Source organism: Lissotriton vulgaris, chromosome 2_1 (genome assembly GCF_964263255.1).
Source record: "Lissotriton vulgaris chromosome 2_1, aLisVul1.2, whole genome shotgun sequence".
In the NCBI taxonomy this organism is placed as follows: domain Eukaryota; kingdom Metazoa; phylum Chordata; class Amphibia; order Caudata; family Salamandridae; genus Lissotriton; species Lissotriton vulgaris.
This window is the reverse complement of record NC_141687.1, coordinates 368,953,592-368,978,028: the sequence shown is the minus strand read 5'-3', so window position 1 is coordinate 368,978,028 and position 24,437 is coordinate 368,953,592. Positions and strand designations below refer to the sequence as shown.

Sequence of the window (24,437 nt, the reverse complement as noted above, 5' to 3'; positions counted from 1 at the left end):
CGTGACCCTTGCGTGGTGGCCATTTTAGGCGGAGGAAATTGCATTTTACATCGGAAGAGAGATTTTCACCGACACAATCTTTTCAAAGCTGGATTAGAGTGTGGAAACTTCATTCTTGGAAGAAAGTTTACCGAATATAATACATATGTATATGGGAAGAACAGGTGAGGAAGTCGGGACACTTTAAAAATTTATTGTAAAATTAATATTTTTTTTGTGTGACCTTTAAAAAAAAAAAAGAAGGATAAAGAAAAGGAAATATTAAGGGAAGCAGTCTAAAGACTTGGCTTTATTGTAAACTTGTTCTATGGACGGAGGTGATCAGACAGGGGCTGAAACTGAAGAGACAATGGCTCAACACAATTTTACCATTAGTCCTCCACAGCCTTTCTGGTCCACGGGATCACAACCAGAGATCAAGTGGGTGGAATGGAAGGAATATTTCACTAATTACATTTGTGCTATCGATGAAGCAGGGAAAATGAAGCCTGAACAAAAGAAGAGAATATTATTACATTCTCTTGGTCCTAAGGGTTTAAAGACTTTTTCATGTATGCAAAAAGTGGTGAATGCAGATTTAAGTGACTTTGAAAATGCCTTGAGTGATATGGACAGGTATTTTGCACCTAAGGTGTGCATCGGTGTGGTAAGACATAAATTCTTCCAAAGGAAGCAAAAGAAGGAGGAATTAGTAGATGAATGGCTAGATGATTTAAAAAAATTAGCTATTGACTGCAAATTTGGTAATCTTCATGATGATCTTATCAGGGACCAACTGGTCATGCATAATGACAATTCACCTATACAAAACCGATTATGGGTGAATGGTGACGCACCTTTGGATGACATACATGCCATTATGAGAAAATCTGAGATGTCTGGTAGATGTGCAAATGTAATTAAAGACACAGTGAAGGATACCGAAAAATCAACTTCAGCAGTGTTTAAGATCCAGAATGTTTCAAAAAACACAAACAGACAGTTCCAAAGGAAATCAACTAGCCTACCATTCAAAAGTCAAGGAAGAGATAGGAATACAGAGGAAAGGAGATGTTACCGTTGTGACAGCCGGGAACATTTGGCTTTCAGCAAGATGTGTCCTGCTCTAAAGAAGAAGTGTGGCATATGTGTATTAGTTGGACATTTTAGTAAAATGTGTTGCAGACGTAGTAACGTTAAATGTATTTGGAGTGAGGAATCAAATGCAGGAGAGAGTGATTGTGATGATGATGAGTGTATAAAGAATATAAGAGGAAACTATGCTCAATATTACTGATGAGGCAATGGAGGGGAAACCAATGTGTGATGTGTCTTTGGGTGGTGTAACGGTCAAGGTGTATTTAATTTAATTTAAAAAAGTATTTGTTGAGCACAACGTTCACCATGCGGTTTCTTGGCGCTATGGAGGCAAACTTTAGCAGTGACACAAACAAGACTAGAGATGACAGGGAGGGGAAGGAATTACATTGGGAAAGCTTGGGTAAAAAGAAGAGTCTTGAGCTCTTTTCGGAAGGCAGGGTAGTGAGTAGCCGAACGTAAATGGTCAGGAAGGGAGTTCCAAAAGGAGGGTGCCAAAACAGAAAAATTGGATCCACCCCATTTCTTACGTCTGTATCTGGGGACTTGTAGGAGTGATTGGGTAGATGACCGCAACTCGCGAACAGGGGTGTATTCTTTGAGTAAAGAAGAAATGAAGGCCGGAGCAGTCCTTTGGCGTGCCTGGAAGACCATGCAGCCAGTCTTAAATAAGGTTCGCTCCTTTACAGGCAGCCAGTGCAGTGCTTTCAGCAAGGGGGTGGAATGATGGAAACGAGAAAGTCCGTGGATCAATCTGGCCGCCTGGTTTTGAACCAGCTGGAGCTTCTGGAGACTGTAAGCCGGGATGCCGTTGTAGAGGGCATTGGCGTAGTCCAGCCGGGAAACAACCAGGGCGGACATGATTAACCTGAGGGCAGAAGGAGAAAAGAAACGGGAGACAGAGCGGATGGTGCGGAGAACAAGAAAGCAAGAAGATACGACAGAACTGATTTGTGAGTGGAGGTTGAGATGGTTATTGAGTTTGATACCCAGGGTTTTAACTGAGGAAGAGGGTGTGGGAGGGGGTCCCAAAGAGGAGGGCCAGAAGAGGGAGTTCCAGGGACTGGATGAACCACCTGTAAGGACCAACTCTGTTTTATCAGGATTCAACTTCAGATGATTGTGGTTCATCCAGTCCCTGATAAAAATCATAATAGACTGAAAGTTAGAGATAGAATGAGGAGAAGAGGAAAGGTTGAAGATAAGCTGGAGGTCATCTGCGTAGTTAAACACAGTGACCTCCAGCTGTTGAAGGGCAAAAATCAAAGGATAGATATAGAGATTGAATAGGAGGGGAGAAAGGGAAGAGCCCTGAGGGACACCACAAGTGAGTTGGAGTTGAGTGGCCGAGAAATCCCCCAGCCGAACCGCCTGGGTACGGTCCCTCAGGAAGGACGCTAACCACACCAGGGCTGGGCCCTCGACCCCCGCCGCTCCGACACGGGACAGTAGGATGGTATGGTCAACCGTGTCGAAGGCGGCAGAGAGGTCGAGGAGCACCAAGGCCTGGTTGTTGTCATGGTCCATGCCCTCCCTGAGATGGTTCAGGACCGACACCACGACGGACTCGGTGGAATGCCTAGGCCGAAAGCCCGCCTGGCTGGACGCAAGGCCACCATTTGCTTCCACATGGGCACTGAGGACTGATGTAACGTGTGGCTCTAGTACCTTGCCCAGATAGGGCAGGAGGGAAATGGGGCGGTAGTTGGCTGGGATAGTAGGGTCCAGCCCAGGCTTCTTAAGAATAGGGACTACGGTGGCAGATTTCAAGGCTGGAATTACTACACCCTGAGCCAGCGAGCTGTTAAGAAGGGATAAAGGTGGTTTGGGGCAGACCGAGTAGATTTGTTGGAGGATATAGGCAGGGCAGGTATCCGCCGGGGAACCAGATTTTATTTTGGGGAGTGTTGCTAGGAATGCCTCCTCAGTGAGCGGAGGGAAGGAGGAAAGAAAGCAATGAACAGTCGGAGGAGTGGGCTCCACAAAAGCGTGGGAAGGAGGTGAAATGTTAGCTCTGATATTGACAATTTTTTCCAAAAAATAGATGTTCAATGAATCGCAGAGGGACTGGGAAGGGGGAGGTTTGGGGGAAGCTCTGTCTGAATACGCCAGGTCCTGGACAATGGAGAAGATCTCCCTGGACTTGTTGCTGATTCTGGTTCCCCATATACCATTGTAAACTAAGAGGTGTGGAAAAAGAAATTTGTACACAAAATAGGAGATCACTTGAATGCATCTGATGTGAGTCCAGTAAGATACACAGGCGAGAGGATAAATTTGTTAGGTTTCAGATGGCTTTCGTTTTTATTTAAAGGAAGGATGCCAAGAGGGAAATTATATATAGCAAAGAAGGGGCCATCTGTATTAGGATGGTATGATCAGAAAAACCTTCACATCATCCTAGATCCAAATAGTAAAGACAAGGTGCTGGTATTAGATGAAGGCAGTAAAATAGAAGATCTTTTAAAGGATAAGTTTGCCAGTGTCGTTAGTCAAAAATTGGGGGAATTGAAAGGATTTGAACATAGGATTATGCTTAAGGCAGATGCTCAACCAAAAGTACACACGGTCAGACCTATTCCAATGTTAATAATGGAGGAAGTGAAGAAGGAAATTCAGGGACTGTTGTCTAAAGAAGTCATAGAGGATGTGGACACGTCAGAATGGATTTCTCCGATTGTGGTTGCAAGGAAGCCCAACGGAAAAATTTGTTTGTGCATCGATTTACGCCATTTAAATAAAAACATTGTGGTAGAGAGGTTCCCCTTACCAAAAATAAATGAGATGGTTTCATCTCTAAGAGGGGCAACATGGTTCTCTACGATCGACCTCTCTGCTGCCTATCATCAGGTAGTTTTGGAACCAGAATCAAGACATCTTACGGCGTTCATTATGCCGTTTGGGTGCTATCAATTTAAGAGGATGCCTTTCGGCTTGGCGTCAGCGGCAGCTGTTTTTCAGCGTTTGATGCACAAGTTATTTGGTGAAATGGAGGGTGTATGTTTTTTCCAGGACGATGTTCTCATTACCGGAAATAACAAGGAGGATCATGATGCTAAATTGATGAGAGTGTTTGAGGTTTTGAGCTCTGCCGGTTTGACTGTTGAGTTGACAAAATGTAAATTTGGTGAAAGAAGTGTTTACTTGGGTCATGTGATCAATGAGGATGGTGTCAGACCTAAAGTCTCCTTGGTTGAGAATATCTTGGCTGCGCCAGCTCCTAAAACTAAAGATGAGATTAAATCATTTTTAGGGATGGCGGAATATTGCGCAAAATTCATTAAAGATTTTGCTTCGAAAGTTTATAACATTAGATCCTTGCTTAAGAAAAATGCGAGATTTGAATGGACCGAGCAATGTGAAAGGGAGTTTGTTGAAATTAAGATGGATTTGCAGAAAGTGAATTCACTTTCAAGTTTTGACCCCAATTTGGATTGTTTACTGACTACTGACGCAAGCGATAAGGGTTTGGGTGCAGTACTTTCGCAAATGGGTGAGGATGGTAGAGAAAGGATTATTCTGTTTGCATCCAGAGCTTTGTCACGAGCTGAGGGAAGATATCCTATCATAGAAAGAGAAGTACTGGCTTGTGCCTGGGCTTTAGAGCATTTTCATGCTTTTGTGTGAGGCAAGTTGGTATATATTCGAACGGACCACAAACCATTGGTTCATATTTTATCTACAGAAGGGACTGCAACAGCATCAGCCAGACTTGCAAGAATTTCGATGCGTATGAAAGAGTATATTTACAAGTTAAGTTACATGCCTGGTAAGGATAACGTAGTAGCAGATTGTTTATCCAGGTTACCTACGCCCTTGGAGGAATGTGTAGATGATCCATGGGGAAGTTTTAGTGTGGCTCTAGTTCAGGATTCTGGTGTTCCTGCTATCAGTAAGGAGGATTGGGCTAGAGAGCATGGTAAAGATAAGATCTTAGTTCAGGTATCTAAGTTTATTTGCAAAGGTTGGCCTAAGGAGAAGTTTATTACCAATGAATTGAGACCATTTTGGGAAGTACGCTTGGAGTTGTCCTTTGAGAAAGATGTATTACTCAGAGGTGACAGGATTGTTCCACCGGTAAGTTTACGGAAAAGGATGATAAAAATGTGTCATGAAGGGCATTTTGGGATTGTCAGGACTAAAGTTGCAGTTAAAAAGCTGTTTTGGTGGCCCAAGGTAGATAACGAGGTAGAGGATCTTGTGAGGGCGTGTTTGGTTTGTACCTCTGCTGACCAGTCTTTGAGGACTTTGAAACCTATGATGAGTGAAGGCTTAATTCCTAGTTTTCCTTGGGAGACAGTTGCTGTGGACATTTTTGGTCCGGTGGGGGAACTCAGAGAGTATGGATTGGTTGCTATTGATCTTTTTTCAAAATGGCCAGTGGTTAAATTTGTAGAGAAAATTGATACCCAAACAGTTAAGTTTTTGGACAAGCTTTTTATAATGGAAGGGTTACCAGTTAACATCTTGACGGACAATGGTGTGCATTTTTTATCGAATTTGGCAAAAGAATATTTTGGAAGGTGTGGAATTAAACATAAGACCACAGCTCTGTACAATCCTAGTGGTAACAGCACTGTGGAACGGTTCAATAGAGTAATTAAGGGAATTCTGCAAGCTGCAATTAACAAGAAGTTAGATTGGAAGATACAAATACAGAAGGCTGTATGGTCTTACAGAGTTACTGTGCATAATAGTACAGGGTTATCTCCTTTCGTAATTTTGAGAGGCAGGTCACCAAGGTGTAAGTTTAGCCCGGGATGGATGTTTGAGAGTAAGTTGGAAAATTGGTCTATTGATGAAGTAAAGAAGAATTTAGAGAATGTACATTCCAAAAGAAAAGTTTATTATGACAAACTTCATAGCACCAAAGATACTCAAGTCAAAATTGGAGATTGGATTCGTGTTAAGAAGCCTTTTAGAGTTCAGAAGGGTGAGAACAAATTTGATGTGGCTAAACAGGTGGTTGAAGTTTTTAGGAACTCAGTTAGGTTGGATGACGGGAAAGTATGGAATCTCAAGGATATTGCATTTGATATCAGTTTGGACCATGATAGAGTAGAATCTAGTGATGATGTGGTAACGGATTGGGTGGAGGATTATTTCGATAATAGTGATTTGCAATCTCGTTTGGCTTTGGAGGTGAGGCATGATGTACAGTCTCAATTTGGCCCTTGTAGTAGGGATGTCTCGGCTGTGCCTTCTCAATTAGAGGAGGGGGAAGAGTTGGTGGATAAGGATGGTGGTGTGAACCAAACCTTGGAGGATGGTGTTTATGATGCTAATGGGAACTTGCAGCCTGGTGTTGTGGAAGATACTATTTGTACTTAGAGGAAGAGGACGCCACCTTCGTGGTTAAATGACTGTCATGTGAGCCTTTTGGAATGACTGTTCCAGGTGTTATTATATTTTTGTTAGTTTTATTTTTTTTTATTTTCCTTCAGTTTTTTGTATTCTGTAAAGGGGGGGGATGTGTTATGTTGTTGCTTTATTATTGTACCTTGCTCTTTAAGGCTCATGTATTAGAGCATTAGAATGTATCATACAAGTGTGTTCCAGGTTAACAGGCAGTTGCTGACTGACTGTGAAGCCTTCTAGATGTGTTCCTGACACTACCTGTTCTTCCTATCTTCAACTTGAATAAAGATACTAAAGTAATCCAACTGCGTGGTTACTTAACAAAGTTCCAAAATTTTCGAGTAACATCTGAGGATAAGACTGCAACAAGTTCCAAAATTTTCGAGTAACATCTGAGGAGCTTAGGATGAGAAATTCCAAACAATTCGAAGTTCAAAAAGGATCCAAACATCCCAGGATTTAAGGAGGATTATCTGAAAAGCAGAAAAAATTGTGTAAATTTGGAGTAAACAAAATTAATGAACAAAGAAAAATATATTAATATATAAGCAGTATTTGATAAAGAAAGACAATTGCAAAGAGTACAGTTGAAATAAATATACTTCACATCCCAGGGAGGGATGGGTGGGATAATGTGAGCCTCCGTGTCTTTAATGAAATCCAGATTCTCTAGTCATGGTAATAGGAGAATCGCAATTTCATTACAAGAACGGAGGCTACATTATGCATGTTGGTAGCTTGTAAAACAACATCAGACATATGTTCTATAGGTTTACAGTAATGTCGAGCAAAAGTGCTAGCATTAGACCAATCAGCAGCTTTAAGAATATCCTCAAGCTTACCACCAGACCAGAGGGATTTGCTGGCCATAGCACTCCTAAGGGAATGAGCCTGAAACTTATGTAAATCAACACCTGCTAAGCTCATAGCTGTTTTAACCCACCTAGCAATGGAAGTAGAAGAAATAGCTTTGTGAGGTCTAACAAAGGAAATAAGCAATTGATTCTCATCAGGTGGACGAAGAAGAGACATTCTCTGTTCATACTCCTTCAAACAATCAACAACACAAAGTTTAGGACAGAAGTCAAAGCGGGGATAGAAAATAGAATCAGACATAGATTTAGTTCTTCTATGAATTTCGAACTTCACACCAAACATGTTGTAGGACCTAAAGGAGATGTCTAAAGCTTTAACATCGGAGACTCTTCTACAGGAAATAAGACAAAGAAGAGTGGCAAGTTTGAAAGAGAGAAGTTTCCTGTTAAGGGAAGTGTTATCAGGCCAAGAAGAAAAAAGGTCTAAAATCAAATTAACATCCCAAAGAGAATCATACTTAGGTTTTGGGGGTCTTCTTAGGCGAATGCTCTTCATAACTCTACAAATGATAACATTTTTACCTACCGTTTTACCATTCACAAGAATATGACCAGCGGAAATAGCAGATCTATAGCAATTGATGGTTCTATAGCTAAGACCTCTATCAAATTGTTCACATAGAAAATTAACTATGTCAACAATAGGTGCCTCAAGGGAATCCAGGTTCCTTTCCACGCACCAACGAAACCAAGTTCTCCAGATGTTGTTATATTTGTAGTGGGTGCCTGGTGACCATGATTCTGAGAGGAGAGTTGAAGCTGTAGACGAAAGTCCAGAGACCTCGTTTGATCTCCTGACACTCTCCAAGCAAGAAGGTTCAAACTCCCTGTTTGAATTAGAGGATGAATTTCGCCATCTACGTTTGTTAGAAGATGATCTAGGCAAGGGATTAGGAAAGGAGTGTCGTAAGCCAATTCCAGAACTGTCGGGAACCAAGCCTGAGAGGGCCAGAAGGGAGCCACTAGAACAAGGAAGCATTGATCGATTCTCACTTTCTGTAAGACTCTCTGGATCATTGCAAAGGGGGGAAAGGCATAAGCCCTCAGATTCTTCCATGGTTGGAGAAAGGCGTTCACGGCTAGAGCTCCGGGATCGGGCATCCAACTGAAATAATTTTCCAGTTGAAACGTTAGTCTGCTTGCGAAGAGATCTATCTCCAAGGGTCCCCAAATCATATTCAGACGGTTGAAGATAGAAATGTCGAGTTTCCAATCGCTGTGATCTCTGAGGAACCTAGAGTTCCAGTCTGCAGAGATGTTCGCTTTATCTGGAAGGTATTCTGCCTTTAGAGCAATTTTGTGTTCTAGGCAGAACATCCAAAGTTTTTTTGCCAGGTTCGAAAGGTCCGCAGATTTGGTGCCACCTAGGCGGTTTATATAGGCAACTGCAGACATGTTGTCCATTTTTAAAATGACCGATCTTCCCTGCAGTGAGTGTTTGAAACTCATCAGAGCATAAAGACCAACTGTGAGTTCTAAATAATTTATGTGTTGGGAAGATTCTTCCAGCGACCACGTTCCACCAGTATTCTGGTTGAGAAGACAGGCTCCCCAGCCGTGCATGCTGGCATCTGATTCCAAAACGAATTCGGGTTTCGTACCGAAAATCGCTTTCCCGTTCCAAGCTTCCAGGTTTTCTAGCCACCAGTTCAGTTCCAGCTTGGCATCCAGGTCTAGGGAGTTGGGGTCCTCGTACCAGAGACCGGATCTTAGGGCTCTCGCTTTCACCCTCTGGAGGGCTCGATAATTCAGAGGTCCAGGGAAAATTGCTTGAATAGAGGAAGAAAGAAGGCAGAGGAGTCTTGCGAGTTCTCTGAGGGGAAACTCTTGGAGTTTCAGGACACGACTAATTTCTGTTTTGATTTTTGTAATTTTTTTGGAAGAGAGAAGGAGACACCTGGATGTATCTACAGTGAACCCCAAAAATTGCATCGACCTTGAAGGAGTTAAGACCGATTTTTCCTTGTTGATGATGAAGCCTAAACTTTCCAGGAGGTCCATAACTGTTATCAGATCTTGAGAGATTTGAGAAAGATCCTGAGACATAATTAGGATGTTGTCTAGATAGATGATTAAGCGAATTCCTCTTTCTCTTAGAAAGGAGGCAATTGGTTTCATGACCTTGGTGAAGCACCAAGGGGCTGAAGAAAGACCGAAAGGAAGGGCTTTGAACTGGTACAATCGATCTTTCCAAAGAAATTGGAGAAATGGTTGATGAATTTCTGCCATAGGAATGGTGAAGTAAGCATCTTTCAGGTCTAGTTTTACCAGCCAATCTCCTTCTAAAAGAAGATCCCTCAGAAGGTGAATCCCTTCCATTTTGAAGTGCCTGTACACTCAAAATGTGTTGAGGTGTTTTAAGTTTATAACAGATCTCCAACCTTTGTCTTTTTTCTTTACAAGGAAGAGTGTGCTTATGAATCTGAGTTCCTCCATTGGGACTTGCATGATCGCCCCTTTTTTGAGCATGGAAGAGATTTCTTCCTCTATTATACTTTGTTGTTCTGGGGGTAATTGATTTTTTTTTAGAAGAAAGAACTGTTTTGGGGTTTCTGTGAAGTCTATTTTGAAACCTCGGACGGTGTTCAAAACCCAAGAATCTTGAGTGATTTTTTCCCAGTTCCGGAAAAAGAATCTGAGTCTCCCTCCCACCTCTGAGGGGAAAGAAAGAGGGACAGGAGGGGAAAAGGTACTCACTTGATGTGGTGGCACTTGACGCTTGTCCTCGAGATCTGTAACCTCTTGAGCGCATGCCACGTCCTCTTTGCGGGAAGAATTGTGAATAGTTGGTCTGTTGGAAGCCTCTTCCAAAGCCTCTCGATCTTGAAGTGGGCCTTTGATTATATCGGCCGGAAGAACGGCCCCTTGTTCCGGCCCGACCAAAAAGGTTGTTGTTAAAGACCTTACGCATATTCTGCTGTGCCTTATCCAAGGCTGTAAACATGGAAACCTATTTTCCCAGATTTTTGATGAGTTCTTCACCAAAGAGGAGACCTTTCGGATTTTGAGATGTTTCTTTATCGTCCAAATCCGAAAGCTTTGGATTAATTCTAGTTAGGACAACTCTCCGTCTCTCTGCATTCAAGCCTGAATTGGCATTTTCGAGGAGGATTAAGGCTCTTTGACTAAGGCCCCTTAATAAATCCGTGTTAAGTGGAGTTCCATTAAGGTGGCTCTCCTCTGCAGCATCTATAATTCTTGCTAAAGGGCCAAGGACATCAAGGACACGGTCCTGGCAACTTTTAAGAGACATCTCCATACCTTTGCGAGGGTCTCGTCCTAGTTTAAAAAGAAATTTTATTAATTCAGGGTCCAAATTAGGGGTTTGGCACACCTTATTGTTAATAGAAGGCCTTGCACACTCAGCCCGCAGGATATTGCGAGTATTGCGCTCGAGGGGAAATGTTAACCATTTATTAATGAATTTAGCCACGTGATCGTGGGGCCACCATTCAGAGCTCCTAGGGTGTGTAAGATTAAGGGGTGAAAACATTTCTTCCCCAAGAGGGTCAAGAATAGTATCTTTAGGACAGAAGAGGAAGAAGACTCTGGAGGGTTAAAGAGATCGTCATCATAATCATCATTCAGATCTAGCACGTATTCGTCAGGAGTGCTATCAGAGTTATCATCTCCATAATCATTAATGAGCATAGGGTCATTAGCACTTAGATTTTGTGTGCCGCTAAGAACACCAGAATAGGTTGTGCCGCGAGGGACACCATAATAAGTTGTGCCGCGGTGGACACCATGACGAGTTGTGCCGCGAAGGGCACCCAATTGGTTTGAGGTGTGAGGACCTCCCAGATAAAATGAGGTGCGAGGACCTCCCACAGTGCTTATAGGGGGTAAATCCTGTAAGTTCTTAATCTTTTTTGTTTTTTTACCCCTTGATTCGTAAGAATCTTGAAAATGACCGTCAATAAATTCATCTTCATTAGGGGAGATTGTCCTCTTAGAAGATAAAACTGTGCTCAAAGGATTGCGCGGGTGTGATTGCGCTTTATTACATTCAATACCAGGGGTAGGAGCAGAGGCACCCTCCGAGTCAGAATCAGACATGCTTCCCTTTAAATTCAAATAAAAAAATAAGGGGTCTTGATAAAGTGAATAATTCCCCTGTATAATAGAGTAGTAAGGAAATTACTTCAAAATAAACGAATCGAAATTCGTAATGTTATTTATTCCAATAGGTGGAGCTTAAAACGAGAGCCTTTTATCATTCAAATTGATTTATAAGCCAAATAAATTCAACTGAGGTAAAAGGTAGGGTTTAAATCCAAGACTTGCGTTTCTAACAAGGAACAGCTGATCGCGATGGTCGAGTAACGAACTCGAAACCGCTCGCGATCAGCTGCACCTCTAGTTGTCAATGGAAGCCGGTATCGCGCGCCAGAGATCACAATAATGCTCGTCTCTAGGGTGAGGAAAGGACCTAGGCAACGTGCTTACGTGAAGCTGTTGTCGCCGAGGTCCTTTCCTCAGGTCAAAATGAAGGTTTTTCTCGCGCTTTGAGCGCGATCGTTACATGGCTGGGAAACTCGATCGTTACATGGCTGGGAAATGCGATAAAACGCGGATGAGGGCGGCAAACGAGGGTATTATTTTGATATTAGAAGGAGGCAAGTGGTAATTATTTACATAAGTGTATCATAAAATATAGAAGCATTGACAACATTGACAGAAAAAAACGGCGAATACTTACACGGCTGAAAGAAAAAACCGTTAGGAAAAAGGGGTATACACATAGCAGTGCAAAAATGGCTATATATATAAACAGAAACCAACCTGGGTCAAAAGATCAAAGGGCAAGAAGGAAAGGGGGGATTTCCATAAATTGGAAATCGGTATGGAGGGAAATCGGTATGGTAAAGGGGAAACAATAGTCCAAACCACAACAACACTAAATAATGCCAATAGTAACATTAAAGATAAGGTAAAAGGAAAGGCAACTTATCTGCTCAGAGCCGCATTTAAAAGAGGCAGTCTTCTGATAGCTCTTGGAGTTTATTTGTTATGAGTGTTCTGTTTGGAACCTTTCTATTATGATGTTTGCGGCTGCTTAGAGACGCATTAAAAGTTGTATGCATAACGTAGCTTCCGTTCTTGTAATGAAATCCAGTTCTATGATCTGCATGGTACACATTCTTTGCAGCAGGCATTTTAACCCTCTGCACTATTTTATGATGAGTCAAAACTGCTATTAGACAAGACTCTGATCTTTCTCCAGCAGAAACATTAATCACCAGCTTTATCTTGACATTGTTATTTTTGCCTGAAAAGTTGCTGGACAATCAAGGAACTCTGCAACAGGGGCTTTTAAACCTATACGTTATTACATTACACAGCCCCCTCCCCTTCAATTAAGGTCAGGGTCAGGTTCAACTGCACCTGTTGCACTACCCTAAAGCAGGCCCTGCCTGTAATGGTGGCATGTGTACCTGTATTTTCTCAATATGTTTTCTGTCGGTATATCCCCTATACCAAAGCCAGACCTATCAGCTTCGTTAGTGCTTTCTTCTGCAGCCACTCGTCTGTCATTGGTCTGAATTTCCTTTTGTTTTTTAGCCTACATTTCATTTTAAGTTGTACGGATTTGAAAACGGTGTTTCTTGTTGAAACCTGTCCTTTGGAAACCTGTACACTCACGTATGACATGTGCAGAGTCGGCATTTGTGGTAATCTTTTCAAACCAGTGCTTAATTTCTTCCAAAATAAGTGGCAGGTCCCAAGGTACCACTTTAGAGACCATTGCGGTTTGCACTCCTCCACTGCCCCTGCCAGCACTACAAAAATGACTACTATTGGACCGGATGTGGTGCTATTATTATTTTGTGTATATCAATTTGCTAAACTGATGTGCTCTATTGAAAGTAGGTGGACATCACCATCATGTGACAGACTGTCATAAAAAAGTGTTGGAGTGAGGCATTTAGGGCCACATGTATGGTCATTTAATTTTTTCGACTCACAAATTGCGTTTTTGCAATTCACAAATAGCGAGTCGCAAAATGAAATGTGCAACAGTGTTTCAGACACTGTTTGCGATTCCCAGTTGGGTCGCAACAGACCTGTCTCATTAATATTCATGAGGCTCGTCGCAATTTGCGACCCATTGGGAATGAACGGCTCACATCGCAATGGTGGCCTGCTGGGGTCAGCAGACCACCATGTCTGTAACTGCTTTTTCAACAAAGCAGTTTTTGTTTTTTTGAAATATCGCCCATTTTCCATAAAAAAACGAGATGCATTTAAAAAGAAAAATGAAATGTTTCTGGTTCATTTTTTAAGAGTAGGCACTGGTCTGTGCTCTTGAATAAGTTTTTGATGCCAATCACAAACGGGAAGGGATCCCTTCAGGACCCCTACCCGTTTGCGACTGGCTTACCCTAGGGCTCCCGGTTTTATGGTATTTCTTTTTTTAACATTTCCGTCTGTATTTATCCATATTTATTTTGTGGCCCTTTTATCTGTATTTATCCATATTTATTTTGTGTTTTGCGCATTAATAAAGTTGAAAAACTGTACATTTCCATATTTATTTAACTGATGGGCTTGCACTCATACTTTGAAGTCTGTTGTGTTTTAGCTGTTTAAGCTGTCAAATATTACAGAACATTACATCCACTGGTGAATACTAGTATTATACCATAAATGTATGTTGACATATGCCATTAGTTAAATACATTTCATCCGGTTTTTTCATTTCCCATGCTGTCCATATTCTCAGCCGCTGGGCTATAATTCATCAAAGACAGCATGGAGAGTCACTTAAAAGGAGCACAATTTTCTGAATTTATCCACTCTTAAAAATAAATGCAGACAGAAAACACATTGTTTTCTATCTATTTATCTGTAAAAATCCCTTTTTTAATAGTGACTCGCAAACCCTATCTTGTTAGTCGGTCATAGGGTACTGACTTGCAAAATAGGGTTGATACATGCCACAGGCCGTTTTAGCGCTCACAAACGGCCCACTTTGCTATCAACAACCCCTACAAATGGCTCTAAGTTCCTATGCCGAGCACCAGAAAACACCAGCACTAGTTAGGCACTGGTTTAAATCCCCAAGACAGCCTCACTGTTAAAACTATTTCCTAACCCTTTAGTAGAAGGTGCATTATAAAAGATACTATGTATGGCCAGGTGCGGCCTCTCGTTGTCGATATACGAGAGACCACGAGAGAAGCGTAAATAAAAAGAAAACCACTTACCCTGCGCCCGCTGCATCGGCGAGGGCAAGGTAAGTGGTTTTCTTTTTAAAATATGTTTCCCTCGTTGTCGTCTGCATGGGCCACGACGGTGTATGACGTAACACACCTTAATTTTGTTTGCGTTTCCTACAGTGTCAAGTGGCGCACGGCTTACTGTTTAACTGTCCCTTCGTGAAATACTTTCCAGATTAATTGATTTTCAATAGCTTTAATCAGTCCCTTTAAAAAAAAAAATCGGAATTACTCAATTAACACTAACTTGCAATATCAATCATGCAATATTTCCTGGAACTACCAGGGCTGGTACTTCATGGAATTGGCTATCTTATTTGACATGGCAACCATCTGGTAGTCATACTGCCAAAGAAATAAAAGTGGTGGAATTAGCAAGAGTTGCCAGCTAGTGAGTTTGAACTTCAATACATTTACTTAATCGTTTTTTAAGGCACAACATATAACATTTCGTTTACATTAGAACACAAAATGGGATTTAAAAGCTACCAAGTTTCATCGAAGCCTGGTGTAGAGAGGTGAGCGCATTGTTTGGTTTTGGCGAAGTCCAGGTGGTACATGACCATGGAGCTGGGTCTGGTTTACATTGAATAAAAATAGTGTTTTGTAGAGTGGAGCTAGCTGAAAATGAATCCTCGAACGCCTCATGTTTCTACATTGAAGGGTTGTGTTGGTGCTTGGACCTGGAAGCCAAAGTGTAGTGAAACGGGCGAACTGTGCATCCCCCTCCACCCGCCACCCCAATTGCGATGAACTGAGCCTTGATTTTGTGCATGCAGAGGAATTTCTCTTTCAACCAGTGCAGGAATCTGACTGAGCGAAAGAGATGTCAGCAGCATGTTTAGCTTGTTCTCAAGGTGGAAATTGATTCATGTATTGTCTGTGGATATTTGAAAGTTTGTCATACTGCTGAAGAAGTCTGTGGTGGCTGCTCCAATTTTGGGGTGGCAGGGCAGCGGATGGGTGGAGCCAGAGGTGAGGGGAAAAGATTTTGTTTTTAAAACTCTTACCTGCTCCTGCACCCGCCACCTCTGTGCTCCTCTCCCGATGTTGGTCATGCTGCACAGTTTCCCAGGGGGTAATCACAGCGCTGTTCTCATGCTAGTGCCAGCATGAGAAAGGCACCACAATTGACTTGAGTGGGCTGACTTGACGCTCGCTCAGGCCCAGGGAGCCTGGGGCTTTTCTACAACCTGGGTGTTGCAACACAGCTGGGTTGTAGAAACAGGAGTGTGTATGTATGTTTCGCTGTCCTAAGACGGTCGGCACAACTGACATGCGCACTTACAAGTGCCCAACACTCCTCCCTGTAGCTTGACACTCGGCGCGATAGCCCCGCCCGCCCTAACCTCGGCTGGCAGTACTGAAAAATAAAATGATTACGTGGTTTTATTATCATTTTATTTTTCAGAGGGGCAAGGCTCCTTTGCCATAAAGGAGGAGCCGCCCCTTCGAGAAGCTCTGCCAAGGAGCACGCAAAGTGCAAGAAAGGGAGGAGCTTTTAAGCAGTGGTGGATCAGAAAGATGCAGCGACGGGGGTGGTAAATGGGGATTAATGTACAAGATGAAAATTGTGTTACTTTACTTCAGCACAGCTCAAGTTTACTGTAGCTGATCTGCAGGCTTTGTGATGGAATAAATGGAATAGGCGAACGGATTGAGTTCGGCCCTCCCTGTGCAAAAAAATGCTTTCCAAAGAAGAAGAGGGAACACAGCTTGGAAATCTTTGGACTTCAATGCAGGAAAAATATAATTGTATCTTGTACATCTGATTGCTTTTCCTCGTATGCACTTTAAAGTTGTCCATCTAAGTTTATATATATGATGGCAAAGACATATTGATGAGTCATTCGAAATATGCATTCCCTTTGAATAATCACTGCTCCTCAGGATAGATTGTACACATAGGTTTCACTCACACGTATCTGCCATAGTAAGTCATCACCTGACATGAGACCTGACACTACCACTATTTTGAGGCCTACCTGAAGCAGCGGAAATATATCTTGACTCCAGAGTATCACGCTCATTGTCACATTTCAAAACACAACTTCTTCTCAGTTTGACTGGAATAAATTCCAATTGTGGGGCTTGTATACTGAAACGTTGAACTTAAGTGACAGTATTGAGGACTTCCAGGCTGAGTGCCCTGCAGTAAGTGTGAACAAAAACCCTTTATGTTTCGATCTTAGAGTGCTTTGTAACACAATCCACAAACACTGATTCTCAACATTCTAGGGGTCGTTGAAGTGAGACTACCAACTCTTCCCCAGTGCTGAGGAGTTAGGGAAAGACAATGGAATGGAAACAATTGGATAAATAGGGCTTTTGCCCATTTTCGGTTTCTGTTCTAGTTGCTGCATTCATGAACCCCTAGACCAGGGGTAGCAACTGCTGACTGTGCCAGAGTTGCCAGTTGCCAACCCTGACCAGCTGTAATTGATGTCCAATTCATAGTCACTGTATAACTATGTATGAATAGTTGAGTTTTATGTGTGTATCTTTCACTTTGTGTGGCTTCTTGTATGATTACTTATCCATTGGTGGGGTTTTTTGAATAACATGGCACAATATATATATATATATATATATATATATGCATCATTGAGCAATGGAATAACCGAAATACTTAATGTTGAACATATGGAAACACTACAAAATGTAATCGACTTGGAAATGGAGAATGAAAGTACAGATGAGGAAATCACACCGAGTGGAGCAGCCTTGAGGTCAGATATAAACATCTGGCAAACGGTGAAAACAGGCTTTAAACCCAAATCAATATTTATGCCAGCGATGCCTAAAGACGGTCTGGATCTCTTTGCGGAATATGTAACAAAAGATTTGAAAGAACTCTCCATTCTGAGCACCAAGCAGAGATATAATAAGAATGAGGACCACAACAGAAAATACAAGGCACTAATGGAAAAAATCAAAGCCAGGCCAGACATCGTAGTGAGATGGTCCGACAAAGGTGGCAACATTGTGCTATGGCCGTTGGAGATGTATAACACAGAGGCACTTGGTCAATTGCAAGACAGAGAGTGTTATACAAGGATAAGCCCAACCCACTTAGTAGGTATCCAAGAAAGATATCACAACGAACTGTACAAATGGAGAGGGAAGGGCTTGCTAAGCAAAAATGAATTTGAATTTCTTAAGACAGATTATCCGGTAACAGCACAACTGTATTTAATCCCAAAGATACACAAGAACGAAAAAGTGCCACCGGGGAGACCGATAATCTCAGCAATAGGAAGCCTCTTCGAAAACACGAGTGTGTTTATTGACCACTTTCTCCAACCTGAAGTCAAGAAACTACCAGCATACATAAAGGACACGGGAGATTTCCTGAAAAAGATATATGATGTCAGGTGGAAAGAGAACTATGTATTCTTGACATTGGATGTCCAAGGGCTGTATACCAGCATTAGGCATAAGGATGGACTTAATGCCATAAAACATTTTTTGGGAAAAAGACCAATTGACCAGTATGAACATACCAAAATACTTCTGGAGATGACTGAGTGGTGCCTCACAAATAACACCTTTATTTTTGATAAACTGTTTTATAAACAAATCCAGGGTTCAGCAATGGGTACTTGCTTCTCTCCCAGCTATGCAAATCTGCATATGGGCTGGTGGGAGGAGCGGGTATTGATGACCCAACACCCGGAGACAATGGGAAAGAATGTAATTGTTTATAAGCGGTTTATTGATGATATTTTTATTTTGTGGGAGGGCAGTGTGGAGAGTGCTAACAGCTTCACAGACCGGTTGAATGAAAATTCACTAAATTTAAAATGTACGTGTAATGCCAGCAGGGAGAGTATTCAATTTCTGGATGTGGAGCTATTTGTAGAAGATGGTAAAATACAAACACGCACGTATCGCAAGCCCACTGCGGGCAATACAATCCTCCACGCAAACAGCTTTCACCCCACACAAACAATCCATCCCATATGCAGAATGCCTAAGGATGACTCGCAATTGCAGTACAAAAGAGGGGTTATCAAAAGCCAAGACAAATCTCTTTTCAAGATTAAAACAAAGTGGGTACTCTGATAAAACATGCAAGGCTGCAGAGGTAAAATGTAACTCAAAAACCCGCCAGGAATTACTATTCCCAAAAGAACCAGAATCTGGGGCCGCCGCACCAGAGAGACAACCACCTAGGTTAATCACAAGTTTCAATCGTCACCAAGCCAACCTTCGCAAAATACTCAGAAGGCATTGGCCGCTGGTTAGAAATGACACAACCATAGGTAGAGCAGTGGGTGAAAGACCACTAGTGTCTTTCAGGAAAGCCAAATCCATGCGGCAGCAATTAGTCTGCAATGCCCCAGCCATACCAAAACAAAAAGTATGGTTCCAATCCCAAAAAGGCTTTAGAAAATGCACAAAATGTAAAGCCGGCATGCATGGCAAAAATACTACCAGTATCACAGTACCCTTTCGAAAGCAACCCTACCATTTGAGGGATCACTACACATGCAAAACAGACCATGCTGTATACATGCTGACATGTGTATGTGGCAAAATATATGTAGGGTCGACCATTCACCCAGTGCATGTTAGGGTGTTGCAACACCTAAGGGCAATAACAAACAAGGACCCAGCTTATCCTGTAGCTAGGCACATCCACGAAGTACATGGTGGAGATGCCAAAGGCCTAACCTACTGCGTCTTAGACAATGTCTCAAAAAATGTTAGGGGAGGCAATCGCAAACTTGCATTGCGTCGTCTGGAATCCAGATACATAATTCTGCTGAATTCCAAGATTCCCGTAGGGCTGAATGCCGACGAAGCCCTAAGTGTGCACATCTAGAGCAGCTTACCTTTCTTTCCCGAGTACCCTGTAACATCGCACAACAGTATACGCGATATATTTTAACCAATCACTATTTTTGCCACATAGTCGTACAGCACCCTGAGTAGATGTGAAACACCCCTAAGGCTGTTTCGGCACACATTGGTCTCTATACGTGAGAGACACCATCCACTAGTAGGAGAATCAATGCGCACTAGCGCAAGACCGCACCTCTCCCTTTGGGTTCAACAAACAGTAGAGGCCCACTCTAACAGACAGAGAATCACTCACCGACTGCACGAGGACGCTTGGGTTAACTGTAACTTGTTCTGCCTCTGCCACTAGGCTAGCAAACCGATGTTCGATGCAACAGAGCCCATTTGTGGGAACCGGGGTCCATGTAACCAATCACGGACAGTGGATATACACACCTCCCCTCTGATACGTCCGATCCTCAATGACGCAGGTAACATGCAGGGTGTCACGTAACACGGAGGTTTCTCCCGCCAATGTCAAAACACATCAATCAATAATATGTGTGAATGATATGGTTTAGAAATGTACAGAATATAATTATAAATATGATATATATGTGTGTCTATTACATGCTAAGCAATGGAACATAGTAAATGTACTATAAACGCCAAAGCACAGAAGTAATTGAAACAGGCACGTAATTGTGTGGGTGTAACACGTAGTCACTATGGTAACAAACCAATGCCAATCAGGGATGACAATTATGACTCATGTGAAAGTTTGAACATGTATAAAAAGCGTTATTTTGTTCAGTCAGATGTTAGTGAGCAAGGCGGAGGTTGCCGCCGAAACGCGTCTGAGCAGAAGTTGATGTAAAATAAACACCCTTGAACTAAGATACACGGAGTCAGCGCCTTCTTGGATGGTGAAGTTTGGTTTGGTATTAATATATATATATATATATATATATATATATATATATGTATATATATATATATATATATATATACATCAGGCATACAGTGACACATAAATTATGCAAAGAAAATAAGCAGAGAACTCTGGGTAGTTCTCAAGTTTAGTTGGAAAGCGGCTCTAATATAGAGCACTCTCAACACCAGCAACACCTGCAACACTCTAAATTTGCTCACCTCAAATGTCTCCTTTCTATCAAAGTCTTTAAGCATAGGAATAGCACAGTGCCATCCACACCGAGATAAAAAGGGATGCAGGGGCTTATTATCAAGAAGGGCGTTAAAATTATCGACGCTTTAGCGGAAGGAAACTGCGGCTAAAGCGGCGATAATGGGCTTGATAATATGCCCTTGAGAATTCCCATAGATGCCCATGTTCACACCAGAACATGGGCTTCTATGGGAATTTACAAGGGCATATTATCAAGCCCATTATTGCTGATTAAGCCGCAGTTTCCTGCCGCTAAAGCGGCGATCATTTTAACGCTGTTTCTTGATAATATGCCCCAAAGTCTTTTGCCATTTCCACAGCTAAGTCTTTGAGCATAGGATTAGCACAATGCTATCCTTGCTGAGCTGTAAAATGGCCAATGCCTTTTACCACTCCAGGCATAGTATTACAGCTTTGGATTGGTAAAATACTATCCAAGATGATATTTTACCAATCCAATGCTATAATACTGTGCTACCCAGAGTTCTCGGTTTTGTTTTTGTTTTTGTATAAATATATATATATATATATCCGGTGCTTTCAAGGGATCTCTTTTAGCAGCCATTCTACACAGTAGAGTTATGTCATACTTGAAGCACCTCATTTTATTGCACAAGGTAAAATACGTTTTTTAACATGATTAATTTGTTTTTTCTCTATTCCATCTCCTATCTGCCACCATCCTTCAATTGTCCAGAGATCGAATCGCTCGTATTGGCCTGGGAGTGATCCTGAATATCTCCAAAGAGCGAGAAGACCTGAAGCTGGCACGCAGTGTCTCCGGCATCCTGGAACATATGTTCAAACACACTGAGAAAACTTGCCACCAGCTCATCTCTGACGGTGGTCTTGACGCTATCCTTTATTGGTGCCGCTGGACTGACGCTGTTGTGTTGCGACATTGTGCCATGGCCTTAGCCAACTGTGCCATGTACAGTGGACCAGCCAACCAGCGGCTTATGATTGAGAAAAAGACAGCTGAGTGGCTTTTTCCCTTAGTGTTTTCCAAAGAGGACGAGCAGATCCGCTTCCATGCTTGCCTGGCCGTAAGTGTGTTGTCCACAAACAAGGAGATTGAGAAAGAGGTGGAGCAGGCAGGCACCCTGGAGTTAGTTGAGCCTTTCATTGCGTCATTGGACCCTCAAGAGTTTGCTCAGAAGTTGCTAGATAGCAGTGATAATATGCAGGGCTGGACAGCTGGTGATCTGCAGCGCCTGGTGCCGCTTCTGGACAGTTCACGCTTGGAAGCACAGTGCATTGCTGTTTTCTATCTGTGCGTAGAAGCCACGATTAAATCCATGCAAAAGAAAACCAAGGTAAGACCATACACCAGCATCTGAGTAGACTTGGCCTCCCGGGAGTCCATATGTGGAGATATTGGAAGTGAAAAGTCGTATTGTTATTGTAGTCCTACTTTCCCTATATTTGTGCTAAATAACCTTTTATTTGACACATGTGGTGTATGTGGCGCTAACCTGCTCAGAAGTGGGCTAATTTCCTTATTCAATATGAAATATTTAGTTAAGGGACATAAATCACTTTTACTAAAGAATAATCATGGTGTCTCCATCTTGGTCAATGTCACCCAGGAAACCCTTTATGTGAGTCTCATACTGATGGTAACATCAGAAGCGTACATATGGCTGGCTACCATACTTTATAAGTGCACCTGTTACAGCTAGGCAAACACAAGTACACAGGATCTCAGCTCTCCGGAAAGCCACGCTTCACTGTCATTCGGGTAAGCACTTTCACGTGCAGCCCCACACACTGAAACACACATGTGCGGCAATGTTTCTTCCCTCCTCCACTACATGCAAGGGCACTTTTTCCCTTCATATTGGGGTTACTCATGAATGTCCTACACCAGCCCTGGTGCTGTAACACGATAAATGGTGAGCTGCAGTAAGAACAAACAAGCAGATGTCAGTCCAGTCTTACCTAAGTCCCTTAGCGTCCACCTAATAACAGCCTATGCCTTGAATCCCTTGCTGGAAAGCATAAGACATGCCAATGACTGAGAGCCAAAATCTATGAGTAGTGTACTCCCCATCAACAGGAAAATAAAATGTAATCTAGTGCCCTGAACCTGGGTTGGCACCGCTACAGCTGTGACTTGCAGCATTTCACCCGCTTACAGCCTGTTGAGGAACGAGTGTGCAGAAGTTCTGGCAACTCCTCGCCATCATCCTCTATGTGCCTCTGGAGGAATGGGTGCCTTTAAATAGAGCCTCTGGAAATATGTCCCATAGTGTCTCGACCAGGCCTAGTGTCAGCCCCTTTAGCCCTTGGGCCTATGCGAGCCTGGTCCATCCTGTTGGAGGGTGGGTGCTTCATTTAGAGCCTACTCGAAGACATGCTGGTCTTGGCAGGGTGAAGGACCTGCAGAGCTGCCCCAAAGAGAACTCGCTGGGAGCATCTCGCTCTCATCTCACTGGTTGGAAGTGAACTGAACTATCTGTAAAACTCTGCACCTAACACAGGGGCGCATTCCTTGAGAACGTACCGATCAGATCACAGCTGTCCCTGTCAATCATCTTGGAGCTTGCATCTGAATTCTTACCTACAGCAGATACATTGTTGTCCCTTCTGGTGGTCTTCCCAAACCTCGTGGTCTTTAAAAAACCATGGGTCACCCTACACCTTCTGCAATCATCCAACACTTTGTAGTCACACCTGCAAACACAACGTGGGAAGGTAGTACCACAGTTTCACATGCTTTGCCACCAGGAACTGACAAATAGTTTGTTCACAGCCCTGTTACGCCTATTTAGATAAATCCGTGTTTGCATTTCTTAGTTTAGCTTCAGCGTCATCCTCTGCTGCTCCAATGAGGCGATTACAATGCCATTTAATATTGAGAGCTGTCTTTGCATTAAGATTCAGGGGCAGCTCAGATGTAAGCTGTAGGATGTGTAAACATAAAGAGAACTCATCCATCGTCTGCAAGGTCCAGCAAGTAAATATTGTTTGGAATAATTGATGGCGCTACCCCAGGCTAAAAAGGAAGAGTCAAGCAGCTACTTTCCCTATTCCCAATCCAGGTGCTGCTCCACAGAGGTTAATCAGGAAAGCAAAACCCTTAAAGAAGCTGTATCCAAACATGACCATGAGCTGGTTTTAGTTTGTCAAAAAGGCAGCAACTCCACTCTAGTGCTTCATTCGTAAAATAATTAATTAGTACCGATGTAGGTAGCCCTTTACCGATCCGAATTGGCCGAAAATACCGATTTTCGGCCGTTTCCGATCGGTAAAGGGCTACCGAGATGTAGGGGCACATTTTCGGTAATTTTACCCAATCGGTATCATTACCGAATCGGTATCATTACCGATTCGGTAATATGTACCGAATCGGTAAAATAATTACCGATTCGGTAATATTTACCGATTCGTTAAAATTACCGAAAATGCAATGTAGGTAGAACATTTACCTTTGACACATGGCTTACAGAATCGGTATTTTACCATGGAATACAAATCCATGGTAAAATACCGATTCCTGTGTACATGCACATCTGTGCATGTACACATGTGCCATGTGACAGACAGACGTGCCCTTAGGGCATGTCTGTGTGCCACATTGCACACATGCCCGTTTTGGGGGTGCTAGAGGGTGTCAAAGTGACACCCCCTGCACCCTTGTGAATTCTTTAATTACCGATTCGGTAAATACCGAATCGGTAATGCCTAATCATTCCTATGGGCTTCAAAGCCCATAGGAATGAATGGCCATTACCGATTCGGTATTTACCGAATCGGTAATTATAGAATTGTTAAGGATTCGGTAACGAATCCAGATGTTGGGACTTACATCCCATTTACCGATTTGTAATACCGAATCGGTAGGATTCGGTATTTCAAAATCGGTAAATGGGATTTACCTACATCGGGCCCTAGATCTTGAATTCATCTCATGCCTCTGTAATCCACCAT

The 24,437-nt window shown here is 42.6% G+C and overlaps 1 protein-coding gene across 1 annotated transcript in view; it reads left to right on the top strand.

The window, feature by feature from the left end:
- Window positions 1–24,437, top strand: part of SARM1 (sterile alpha and TIR motif containing 1) — a 339,339-nt gene that overhangs the window by 97,460 nt on the left and 217,442 nt on the right. Inside the window, exon 3 of the mRNA XM_086954061.1 lies at window positions 21,202–21,820. Within this exon, the coding sequence (XP_086810187.1) occupies window positions 21,202–21,820 (619 nt within the window). The remainder of the gene's footprint in view (window positions 1–21,201; window positions 21,821–24,437) is intronic.